Raw genomic sequence first — 13,579 nt, forward strand, 5'->3', positions numbered from 1 at the left:
ATGCTACTATTCCAGGGCCACTGCTCATTCCTTAATGCCCAGCAATTCTACATTCTTTGTGAAATACATCTTGACTACTTCTTTAATCAGCTTTTTGGATACATCAATAAAAACGCGAGCTCTAGACTCAAAGGGTTGGCTATGAACCTCAACCCTCTCTGAATCTTAATTTTCTCAACTGCAAAATAGTAATGATAATGGCAAATATATTTTGTCAATTGAGAGGATCAGAGATTGCTGGTAGTACACAGTGGTGCTGAATTAACAGCATTTTTATTATTACTTCAGTCATCAGCCATCTTTTCAATTTCAAAGAAACAGCCAACTTTCTAAAAATTGTTTTCTAATACTAAACACACTGTGATATACACAAAGACATTTAGCCTGTTTTTCAAGATGGGTATAGCAGAAAAATGCAGAAAGAGCCAAAATAATGAGTTGATATGTATCTGTGTAATCATGGTTAAGGCTGAGAAATAATGCTAGAATCAAGAAGGAAGAAAATGACCACCTAGGCCAATTCCTCGCCTTGAGGAAGCAAACCATTACCAACCGCCCCATGCATCGGTAATTTAGGTGGTCTGTTCTGCTGGAACTTTGAGCATTAAAAAAGGGTGTACAAGCATATTACTAATGGAACTCACCAGAAAACGGGACTCAAGTGTAACCCTAATTAGAAAAAAGTGACAGCTAGGAAACCCCCTCAAAGATGTTTTATGTGGCAGAAATCTTTGGATGGGAAATGTTTCAAACTCTTAAGAAGGAGATAGGGGCTAATATGAGAGCCTCAAGAAATAGAAGCAACACAAAGAGAAGGTTACTTCCATAGGCAAAGACCCCATTAAGTTAACACATGGAATCAGAGTAAAATTAAGTGCTGGTATATAAGTTCCAGAGGCAGATCTTAGCTTTTTAAAATACTAATTGTCAACTGTATATCATTTATTCCTATATCAAAATAAGAGGTAAAAAGTACCTTTTACTATAAAAGTTCACATTTCAAGTCCGTATATTTTGGGGATGAAGGATGAATTGCCAAGAGATAATCTGACTTCACTGAAAAAAAGCAATTTCCCACCAGACTATCTTACTCAGAGGCAGATCTCAGCTTTTTAAAATACTAATTGTCAACTGTATATCATTTATTCCTATATCAAAATAAGAGGTAAAAAGTACCTTTTACTATAAAAGTTCACATTTCAAGTCCGTATATTTTGGGGATGAAGGATGAATTGCCAAGAGATAATCTGACTTCACTGAAAAAAAGCAATTTCCCACCAGACTATCTTCATACTGTCCTAAGTAAACAGTGCTAAGGCTAAAGGGACTAATAAGGGAAATGAGCTGTCCAGCAGAGAAAGAGTTAAATGATTCCTTTCCAGAATTCAGCACTGTGATCTCATTACCAGTTGGATTAATTACTGGTCCTGGAGAGTTTTGGAAACCCAAGCTACTCAATGTGCTTGTTAAGGAAGGTTTGTCTTCAATCCACAGGGGAGACAATCAACAGGATCAGCAAAGGTAGAGCTTACCCTCTCGCAGGCTGTCCTCTAATTGGGCCGCAACAAGCTTTCCCAGCCTCTCAGTTCTTCTGATTCAGGGTTCTAGATGGGCTTCAAGTGCCCAGCTTGGTCAGAAAACTCATCCCAAACCAGCAAAGAGTAGAAATACCACTCCATTCAGACTACATTCAGCAAAGGAAAGATTACATGGAAACCACAGATGGTTTTAAAATTCTTTTCTAAAACTCTAAAGTTTAATCTGGCCAAAATGAAACAACAATTCTTACTCTTTTAGAAATTTTCCACTTGTAAATTCTGTTAATTCTTTGCTGTCCAACAATGCATTATCCTTAAACATTCCCCAAACCCTTCGCCTCTCTTCTGTGTTTGCTCTGCATGCACTTGCGTCTAGGGATTTTGAGGCTCTTCCTGGTGTCCATTTAGGTTCAGTTACCAAGAAAAGGCCTTTTAAACCAAAATGTTTGCCAACTTCACCTCTACTGAAGAGATCAAAGAATATGTAACAATTTAAAGACAAAGCAGTTAAAATCAAACCATGTTGAAAGATGCTGTTTTCTATAGACTACAGGAAAACAGAAATGTGGCAGGGAAAGAAAACTGGAGAATTTTCAGACTGTGGCTTCATTATTTTTATTTAAAATTATGAATTTCCAGCTTGACAGACCCAATTATATGCAAATGAATATTGAGAGGGCATTAGAAAGCAAAAGCAAAACGATTTTTTTGCTCACTATTTGGAATTATCTGTACCACTGACCTCTGTTCACAGAGATAATGAATGAAAGTGGCTTTCCTTATTAGAAACAGCAAACCTATATCTCCATTCCATAGTAGTGCCAGCAGAAACACTAGCATCTCAATCTCATTTTCCCATAAAACACATTCATTCCTATAGCAACATGGGAAGAACAAATTTGGAAGGAAAAATAGGTTTAGAGAATTTGAGGGACAGTCAATGAAGATACTCATTTAAAGACTCCTCTCTCAAGCCAACACTTCTGTTTCTCTACCTCTATACCCCATCAACCTATCAAACTGTCTTCCTCTCATTAATCAAATGCTCTTAAAATTCTACCTTCTCTCTGAAGGGTCTCAGATTGGTCAGTTTCTGCTAGCTTATCCCAGATGTACTCTTTTGTACAAAAATTTAAATAACACAGATAAAGTGAAAGTCTTCTTTTCAATCTGACCTCCCCCAATCCAATCACCTGTCCAGAGGCATCAGTTTGATGAACAGCCTTCCTTACAGGCCAGATTCTGTGCATTAACATAAATGTGCTGGAAAGACACAGTTTTATGTGATAAAAGAAAACACAACTGGTACCATATTGTCCACATTTTACTACAATTCACTTTTTCATCTCAACATTTTGCCATAGAGATCTTCTCAATGGTAGTACAACTAGAATAATCTCCTTAAAAAATACTGCCTAGTATCCATGGTATAGATATCCATTTTATTTAACCATTCTGCTATTGATAAATATTTAGGTTGTTAACAGTGCTTGTATATGCTTCTTTGTGCACACATTAGTATTTCTGCAACAGAAAATGGAAGTGCTTTTACTAGAGTATATGCATTTAACATTTTTAGAGATCCTGCCGAACTGTCCTCCAAAAAGACTGCCACTCCCACTCCCACCACACACACTCTTTTCACACCCTCCTTCGCATTATTTTTATTCCCAAGTTTTCTTATTTGGGCTCATCAAATGTATGGGAAATGTTTATTTTAATTTTCATTACTAATGAAGTTTTTATATGTTTACCAATTATTTTTTCCTTTCGTGAACTGTTTTGAATGCTTTGCTTATTTTTCTAATGATCTTTTTCTTATTAATTTGAAGAAAATATTAATCTGTTCTGGATATTAATTCTTTGTCATATAATTTGCAAATACTTTTCCCTAGTCTAGTTATATCCTTAATATGAAGTTTATGTGCCTATTCCCTTCCCTTAGTTATCCTGAATATATCCTTATTTTTTTTATTATACTCAAAATAAGCTATGTTCTATTTAAGAACACATCCAATGTTTTTGTCACCTTTATATTGTCTTAATCTCATCCTGCCTACCTAATATTTACAAAATGTGAAATGGCATCATATACATAAATATTTTTTATAACTTTATATAGTAAGAAAAGCCTACTTTGCGTATAGATTCTGACACTACCGTTTGGAACTGTTATCTACAACAGTGGTTCTCAAAGTTAGGTGTACACTGAAATTGCCTGGGGAGATGAAACATTACAGATGCCTGGATCTCATCCCCTAAGATTTTGGATTAATTGGTCTGGAGTGTGATCTAGGTACTAGGATTTTAAGTTCTCCTGGTAATTCTATTGTGCAACCAAGTTTGAGGCCCGCCAAACTAAAATACTGTTTATCCAGTCCTTCTTTAAAAAAATTTTTTTTAATCGGGGTAAAATACATATAACAAAAAAATTTACGTACAATTCAGTGGCATTAAGTACATTCACGATGTTGTACAACTAGAACCTATTCATCATCATCCCAAACAGAAACTCTGTACCCACTGAACAATCAATTCTCATTTCTCCTTTCCCCAGCCCCTGGTAACTTCTGTTTTACGTTCTGTCTCTATGAATTTGCCCATTCTAGGTAGTTCATATAAGTGGACTCACACAACATTTGTCCTTTGTATTTAGTTTGCTTCACTTAGCATATTCCTACCCTATGAGTAGAAAAGGCCAGACATATGCTTTTTCAGAACAAAACAAAACAAAACAACACTCAAAAAACCTAAATTGCGAACTAATGAATGTTTTCTAAGTAAAACACATAAAGCCTACTTCTTCTTAACGAAGCAATCACTATGTTGAATGTTTCTGAAGGTTTCCCTGAAAACTAGTGAGGAATTACTATCTCGTTGCATCATCACTCCGAGGGAGTATTAACGCAACAGAGATTGCCCCAGGGAGAATAAAAGGAGGACATTAGGTTCAAGAAGGGAGAGGGAAGGGTGGAGGTAAAAAAGAGTGGATTTTAATCAATAATACTAGACTTGTCTTTCCTGATCTAGTTCTTCTATAATTATATGTATTCTCTGCCTGGACCTCTTTTAACACAAATTCCAAAGATTTACAACCTCCCAAGAACAAGGGAATACTACTCGACTGAAGTGTGGTAAAAAGCTGAACTGATTTTCTACTAGCAAAATCATAATGATTGCTTAAAGCTCTTCAAGAAACGATGTAATTCCTTAAACTCAGTGCACTCTGGGAATCAGCAGCTTGGACACCACCTGGGAACTTGCTAGAAGGCAGAATCTCAGGTCCTGCTCCAAACCTACTGATTCATAGTCCGCATTTAAACAAATAAGACTGTCAGGTGATTCCCAGGCATGCTGAGTTTGAGAAACACGGTTTAGTCCATCCTCTGGTCTCTGGTCTCTGGTCTCTGGTCTGAAGTAAAAAAGAAAATTTTGCTAACCTGGCTTTCAAAAGCTCTGAAAAGATGATTTCATTATTTCATTGTAAATGAATTCTGGGGTTGCAGAATGTACACCAAATTAAGATTTCTTCTGCTAAGCCTATCTCATCCTCCTTCAATTCTTATGCAAGAAGGCAGTCAGATATGGGAGTTCCAGCTACTGTTCTTAAAGTTGCCTAGAAATTCAAGTTTTCAATATATCACTAAAAATACAGAGCCATGCGTTTTTTACCACGTGTAAATCACAAGACTTTATTAGGATCGAGATATATTTATAATAAAAACAGAAGCTTTTCAGGTAAATATTCTACTTACTAATACAGAATTATACTTTTAACAAAAAACAAAAACAAACAAAAAACTAAACTACAGAGCTGCTTTCTAAAAGAATCAGGGCATCCAGTTCACAAAGAACTTAAAATACAGTTATATGTATTTTCAGCCTATGTAGGAGGCAATTTTGATAGTTGTTAGAGCAAGTCAAGAAATTCTTTTAATACATATATACAATGGAATATTACTCAGCCATAAAAAGAGATGAAATCCTGCCATTTGCAACAACATGGATGGACCTTAAAATAATCATACTAAGTGAAATAAGCCAAACAGAAAAGGTTGAAAATTACATGCATCACATATGTGAGATATAAACCTAAAAGCAACAAATGAACAGGACAAACAAACAGAGACTCATGGCAATGGACAATGGACTAGTGGTTACCAGAAGCGGGGTGGAGGTGGAAAATAAAATAATAAAATGTTAAAAAAAAAAATTCTTTTAAAACAGTAATGTTTAGTGTAGATTAGCTGAAATACTAAACCTGAGTGATGATCACAATATAGTTTTATAGGAGACGGGGAGGAAGAGAGAGAGAGAGAAAGCAAAGCACTGGCAAAATATGGACTAGACCCTAAATTCAATTTTATTTGTTATCAGCTTGCTTCATAAATAGCTTCCTCGTTTCATGCCTTGATTTCTCAATATATTGTCATCTGTATTGTCCCACTTCATTGCTGAGCAAAATAAAAATTCTAGGTTCATTAACTTTCTCTAAGTGAAAAATGGGTGAGAAGTGGAAGGTTCACATTATTCACAAGTTAATATATGTAACATGTATAATTAGTATTAATAATTAGTAATAATGCTTTTGTATGATGCTTTAGTTTTCAAAATACTTCCCCATATAATACCTCATTTTTTCTTCCTCTGATTCCATAGGGTAGGAGAGCATGTATTATTTTCACTTTCAGAAGATGAAACTAAGAACCAGGGTTAATATGTAGTAGAACTGGGACTACAGACTAGATCTTCCAACTCCAATAAACCATGCTAACTTTTTAATTTGTAAACAATTAAAATAACAGAACATGTAATTTTAGAACAATACTGAATATAATTTGCTCTCTTTAGATGATTCGAAACTCATTTTAGGATCATATATGGAATTACATTTGTAAATTAGGGTCATCAGCATAAACACCAGTCAGCTCCACAGCATTCAGTGCAGAAAAGATAGTTCACAGAGCTGTCTGGTCAACTTGAATCCATCTTTATCTAGTACAATGAATATCTATAATTCTGGAATTTTATCATTTCAAAGAAGTAATGAATTACTCACGTGATCTGAACGCTAGAATTGGAGTCCAACTACCCTTACTTTGTCCTTTATGCCTAGAGACCACATCTGAGCTCTGCTTTCTTGACTATAAAATAGGAATTATACATATATTCTGGAGGGCAAGGATTAAATGAAATATCCTTGTAAAGAACTTAGTATTAGTAGTATGCCTTCCAACAGATAGTAGCTATGGAAAGAAAAAAGAGTCACTAATATCTTCACCCGAACATAAAGAAAAGTAATCAATCTTTGGACAAAACAAAGTAGAAACATCGTCGAACTTGCACTTAAAAAAATTGAAGTTTAATATAAAATATGAAAGCTTTTTTTATGTTTCTATGGTTATAAAAGCAATTCATGCTTAGACCAAAAAAATAAAAATCACTCAAAATGCCACCACACATAGATAATCACTGTTAATATTTTGGTGTATATTCCTCTAAAAGTTACACACACACACACACACACGCACACGCACACGCACACACACAGAGGCAAGTTTTGTGTGCATTTTCTAAACAAATGAGATTAATTCAATTCTGTGTTCCCTTAAAAAAAAAAACCCTCCAAATGAAAAAAAAATAAAGACCTAAACCCCTCAAATTAGAGTATAAAAGAAACGCTATTTTACAAATTATTTTTAACTTAATATACCACAAGTATTTCGTTCTCTGCAATAGAGAGCAAATACTCATTTTTAGTGTCTAATATTTCACTGAATAGTAAACTTCTAGTCTCTTTTAAGCTAAGTTGCCCTTCTTTTCATGTAAATTCTAAGGACTGCTACTATAATTGACTCAATCACCTTTTTCTCAGATTTTCCTATTATAAACAATGCCATGAACATCCATCTTTGCCTACTTGGAGGGCATGACAGGCACATTTTAAATTATGATATTCATTGCCAACTTGCCTTCCGGAAAAAATGTACCGATGTACATTTCTACTGACAAAGTGCTTGTATTCCCATACCCTTGCCTACCTAGGTTTGATTTGAAATAAAACCCTACTTTTACTACAATTAATAGTGAAAAGCTTTAGAATTGATTAGGAAAAAAAGTATTTTGTTTACATTAAGAAAGTATCTGAGGAAAACAAAACACACACACACACACACACACACACACACACACAGATTAGGAGGGAAAAACAACTTAGGATCTCAATACTCAGAAATCCCCATTCAATTGGGAGCTCGGTTTTTCATCATCCTGCTCACTCTGTCTCACCATTTGTTTGTTTTTGTTTTATTTGTTATGTATTACTTTTTAGTCATCATCTGTGGTGAGAAGGGAGAGAATGCATGAAAATAAAGAAACTGCGGGCCTCCAAGAGTGCCTCTGGGTCTGGCCTGTGGCTTGGGGACCAACTTCCCTTGGCTCTACCACCGCACTGAGGAGAGCTCTACCAAGCTCTCCTCAGTGCATATTTCATGAAAATGGGAAAGTTTCAAACGTTTACCTCCAACATGATAATTAAACTGTTTGCTCTAACTTCTGGGGCCATTAGCCAATTTTCATAATGATCAGAATCCATGATGACTGTATGTAATCAAAACCTCAGATTATTTCAACTTAGCACAAGTGTCACAGGGGAAAAAAAATGCCCATTGCAGGAGAGTAAGTACCAACAGAATATTCTAAATCAGAAGCTTAGTCAGCTTTAGAAGTACTTTATATCTCAGATAGAATGCTTTACATCAATTGGGTAAAAAAAATTCACCTTATATTTTCTTTAACCAGTTAGAATGGCCCTAGGGACAGAATAATAGCAGGTATAAAATGACAGGAAAAAATTTAGATAATGCCTTCCTTTTTGAACCATTATTTAGAGATCCTTCAAGTGTTCACAGAAAGATCTATGAATCCAACAATAAAAAGATCACAATTTAGCTTTATAGTTACAAAATATTGTATCACTTCAGACCAAGTTGCTGGTTCGGACTTAGTAGGAAGTGCCGCCCACCTCCTGTGCAGCATCAATGTCTATAATGAGTAAACACTCATTCAGAAGACTCGCAATCCAGTTACCCACTACACTGGATCTGTTTTTACTCTGACCCTTAGTTCATTTACTAAACGGATACTGAGTATTATTTACTGGACAGCAGTGAAGAACAGAAATTAAGTCCTTTCTCAGATTCTAACTGGAGAGACAGACCACAAAGTACAGCAGGTCCTGGAATAACACCATTTCATAACGTTGATGAGATGCTATAGGAACTTAACTCTTGTTGATGAGATGCGATAGGAACTTAACTCTTGTTTATAGCACTTAGCCTATGGTAAAACTGGTTTCACTTAAAGTTGCAGAACATATCCTGGATGTTAAGTGAGAACTTATTGTATAAATGTTAACAAATAAGATAATTTCAGGTAGTGATAAGAGTTGCAAAGATAACAGCCAGTGTATTAGGTAGTGACTTGGTGGGAAGAGAAAACTTTCTTAGAGATAATAAAGAAAGGCTTATCTCAGGAAGTGATATCTGAGCTAGACTTTAAATAAGATAAGGTCATTCATGCGATGATCTGGGAGAAAAATGTTTTGGACAGAGAGAACAGCAAAAGTGAGAGAATGAGGTTGAAGTGTTTGACAAAAAGAAAGGGGGCCAGTTTGGCCAGAGCACAGAGACTAAAGGAGAGAATGAGAAATGAGGTTAGAAGAGGCCAGATTTTGTAGAACCTCAGAGGACATGGCAGAATTTGAATCTGATTCCAGGAGCAGTGGAAAGCCATTAAAGGGCTTAAACAAGAGAGAGACATGACCTGATTTCAGTTTTTTTAAAAAATCTCTGGTGGCTCTGCAGAGCATGGACTGCAACAGAGCAAGAGTGGCAATAAGGAGATCAATAGAACTGATCAATTGAAACAAACGGTCTGTGAGAGATGCTAAAGGCTTGGGCTAGGATGGTGATGGGAACTGAGAAGAATGGGCAGATTCAGGGTCCATTTCAGAGGTGAACTGACATGACTTGCTAACGAATTACATGTGGCCAATGGGGGAGTGAGGGGAAAAAAAAGGAAATCAAGGATTACTCCTGTGCTGGAACTTGAGCAACCAGGTGGATAGTGGTGCCATTAACTGACATGGGGAATACTAGGGGAGGAACAGATTTGGAGTGGAGAGTGGGGGCAGTCAAAGGTTCTGTTTTGGGCATGTTAGTACTGAAGATCTAACAGTGGCATAAGCTGGGGTATAAACAGCATATAGATGGGATATAAAACTCACAGGACAGAATGAGATCACTTGGAGAGAAACTAAAGATAGAGCTCTGAGACATGCCAACACTGATTGCATGGGAAGAGGAGCCAGAAGAAGAGGGGAGACCCAGGGAAGGAGGATATTCGGGAGAGTGTGGGGTCAAAGAAACAGAGATGAGAAAGTGTTTTAAGAAGGGAAAAGTAACCATGTTAAATGCTGCTGGCAGATTGAATAAGTAAAGAACACTCACGAGTGAATTTAGCAAGATGAAGGATACAAATAAAGAAATAAGATGAGAAAAATATGTTATAAAGAAGGCATTTGCTGCATGGTTCCATGAAGAGATTTAAATAACTGTTCCCATGAATATGTTAGATGACGGAGGAATAAGGGATCAACTACAGAAGCCTGTGTCTTGATGTGCAAGTATGTTCAGAACTCTAGGTCTGTCAGCGGAAAGCTGCATGTTTTAGGCAGGAGAAAGTGAGGCAGTAATTAGTCAAAGGTCACGAGTGAATAAATTGTGAATTATTTCAATGATTTACAGTGTTTATTAACCGAAGAGAAATTGATCTTGATACATTTGACTCATTCGTAGTCTTAAGCAAAAACACTTAATCTGGGCTTTATATACTTTAGCATGACTGTACCCATGCTACTTCTAATTAATGTTGATTTTGAATTAATAGTAGCATAGGACAGTTATTTTTGGTGCTTTTCTAGCTGTGTAAATACCCTTATTACATAAAAGGACTAAATTTAATCATAGAATTTACCATGCTAGCAATATTTATAACTTTATTGTGAACCCAATGTTTTAAACATCTGTCCTTCATTTACTATATCTTAAATATAGACTTTTATAACACAGGCCAAATTATAAGTAATTACACAAAGACACTAACTATAGCATAATAGTACTTAGAGGAAAGAACAAAATTTCTAAGAAAAGAATTTCTTAATAATTAACACTTTAGGTTGTAACATTGTCTTCCATAAAAACATATAGGAACCTATCTGAAATAAGAAGGCATTTTTAAGAGAGCTCCTGGAAGAATAAACTTTACAATATTGAAAATGTTGAAATCAGCTCTTTTAAGGGGATGATTTGTGTTGTTTTTAAATGTCTTTTTCTTGTGTTAAAAACATGTAATGTTTTCATTAAATAACTAGTTCTTCAACAAAGACTAAGCATTTGCTTTTGATCAAGCTATCACTTTTAAAGCTAAACAAATTTAAAAGAAAACTTCAGCAAAACTCTTGCGGTATCAAGCTAAGTACATTTTGACTTCCCTTCTCCAAAGAGTGGGGCAGCGATGACGCAGGAAGGTGCCCTCCTGAATTTCCCATTCTCGTGCCCTGGAGAGGGGAGTCTTCCTTGGCAGCAGTGCGGTAGTATTCAGAATTTACACGGAAAAAGGAGCAGTGCAGCCCAAGGGGACTAAAAGTTACCTTGCTCCGCTTGACTATGATTCACCAACATCCTAAGAGTCTCCTTTCCAAACAGACTCCAACCTAAAAGTTTCTTTATCTAACCCAAGGGCCCAGGTGAAAGTAAAAACTGCCGACGGAAGGAGGAGACCGCATCCACGCCCTGGGTGGGAAGCGCTCTTCTGCGTGACATTTTCCTCCCAAGGCTGCTCCTGTTTCACTACCAGGCTCTAGCCTGCATCTCACTCTGGTGGTACCACTGAGGACAGAGCGAAGAAAAGTGATCTGAGACCCGCCTACACCTGGGCCACTTGCCTTTGTGTCTCCTCCTTACTCCCCGCCCCTTACCTGGGTCATTTTGTCTACAGAGACTGGAATTCCATCGATGGTAAGAGGCGGCAGCTCTGAGTTAACCTCCTGTGGCACAGGGGCGTGTTCTGCCAGGGCAGACTCCAGGTTCTCCAGGATCATGCTCTTGTACTTACGCACCTGCAGGGAATTAAGGGCAGAAGTAAACAAGATGCCCAATAACCAGGGAGGTTGGTGCCAAGCAACCAGAGGGGGTGGGGCTGGCTTCCCTCAGTCATTGTAGAGCCCTTAAAACAAACACTTCTACAACTAGTAGATAAAAACACACGCTGGCCTCAAAGATATCACATTAAATGAAAAGATGATGAAATTATAGGTAACAACAGTAGAAAGGAGCCAGTGAAAAACGTTTTACAGAAATACTGCTTCTCAATTAAAAATCACATTTTCTGTCAATGCTGGCCCCATCACTTGTTCCCGATCTAACAGGAATGGCATTCATTATTCGGCATTTCTCAGGCTCTTTAATAAAACCTAGCTGTGGCAGTTAATCATCAAAATCATTTTCAAGATCACCAACAGCTTATGTCTCTAAAACTCTAAGCAACCTATCTGAGGTTGCTGCTTTCCTGCAAAGCCAGACTACCAAACAGACTGGAGATTCAAGTACATGAGAGGCTGGACTGAAAGGCATCAGAGAAAAAAACAAGAGGTATTTATTGTAGCTGGGTGTCAACAATCAGCAAGGCCCCGGGCCAGAGAGAGTCCCACAGGTCAAGTCCTCCTCCTTTCTGGTACTCCCTGGTGACAGAGATGCACCTTAAACCCAGGATACTTCCATGGCTCTGACAAGCCCAGATCATATTGCCCAGAACACGTATTGTTCTGACTCCCTTCCTTCCACTGCTAGTGAAAAGTCTCTCAAAAGACAGGAGACTTTAACAGCAGCACACTTGTACATGCACACATTCTTCTATCGGGAGCAGAAACAGTAGAGAGACACTGGATCCTACTATGGCCAATAATGGGTTTGTTCATTTACAAGAATGCACACGGGGGATGAGGAAAGCTTTGGGGACAACAAAGAAACCGTGGAATTATGAAAATGTGACAAGATGGGATAGGAAATGAACTCACTTTCAGGGTTCAAGCCACTATCTTAGAGAAAAAGAGAAGAGAAAATGAGGTTTGCCCAGAAGATACAACATGTTTGAGTCCTGGGTCTTCTGCTGAGTGGACTGGAATCTCAACCAGGACATACTTCCTTATAAGTAACTCATTATGAGGATTAAAAAAGATTCCCATACTCTGCCTCAAGCATATGGAGAAGTAAAAATTACCGGCCATAAAGTGTGACTTTTACAGTTACAAAACCTTCGAAGTAGGTCAACAACAAAGGGGATAAAAGAAAAATAGTGCAAAAATATAGAATCATGATCACTCTAGAGATTTGGTTTTATCCTGGTTTGTAATAAAAAAGAAAGTTTCATAAATTGTTGCCAATATATTTATTGTAACATAAGCAGCTTGTGTTTCTACAGCAACTTTAAGGATTTATATTTTCTGCTTTCTAGGTTTCTGGTCTTTGAACTTTACTGTATGAGGTTAAATCATTATATTAGCATGTATGTCCATGTAGTAAGAGTGAATGATAATAGTATAAAAATAAATTTCATTGTGCTGATAACACCTGTCACTCAGAGATGGGAAATCATTAGATCATTAATATTACATTATTAGCTAGTTTCAAATTCATCCATATTTATGGGTCAGTAAATTCTAGGAATTTATATCTAGACATTTGCTAAACTTATCAGTACTATATAATTCCTCAAAAATATCTTATTTCAAAAAAAATGCTGGTAGAGCATCCCTCAGCCTAATTTACAACAAAACAACTTCAAGTATGACCACAGTACTTCTAAACTTGTTTAGTAAAGTAACTTTCCCAGAATTATAAAGCTAGTGCTTCGATTCAATCTGATCTATCATTTCTGAGGTGTATATATTTTTTTTCACATTTATCAATCCTCTGAAATTG

At 36.7% G+C, this 13,579-nt stretch overlaps 1 protein-coding gene across 9 annotated transcripts in view; it reads right to left on the bottom strand.

The window, feature by feature from the left end:
• The window catches only part of NRF1 (nuclear respiratory factor 1), a 118,808-nt gene that overhangs the window by 46,384 nt on the left and 58,845 nt on the right, over positions 1-13,579 (bottom strand). For all 9 annotated transcript variants that reach the window (XM_025045826.1, XM_025045825.1, XM_025045824.1 and 6 more), the window contains one exon: positions 11,578-11,718. In XM_025045826.1, the coding sequence (XP_024901594.1) occupies positions 11,578-11,718 (141 nt within the window). The remainder of the gene's footprint in view (positions 1-11,577; positions 11,719-13,579) is intronic.

Source organism: Pteropus alecto, unplaced genomic scaffold (genome assembly GCF_000325575.1).
Source record: "Pteropus alecto unplaced genomic scaffold, ASM32557v1 scaffold22, whole genome shotgun sequence".
NCBI lineage: Eukaryota > Metazoa > Chordata > Mammalia > Chiroptera > Pteropodidae > Pteropus > Pteropus alecto.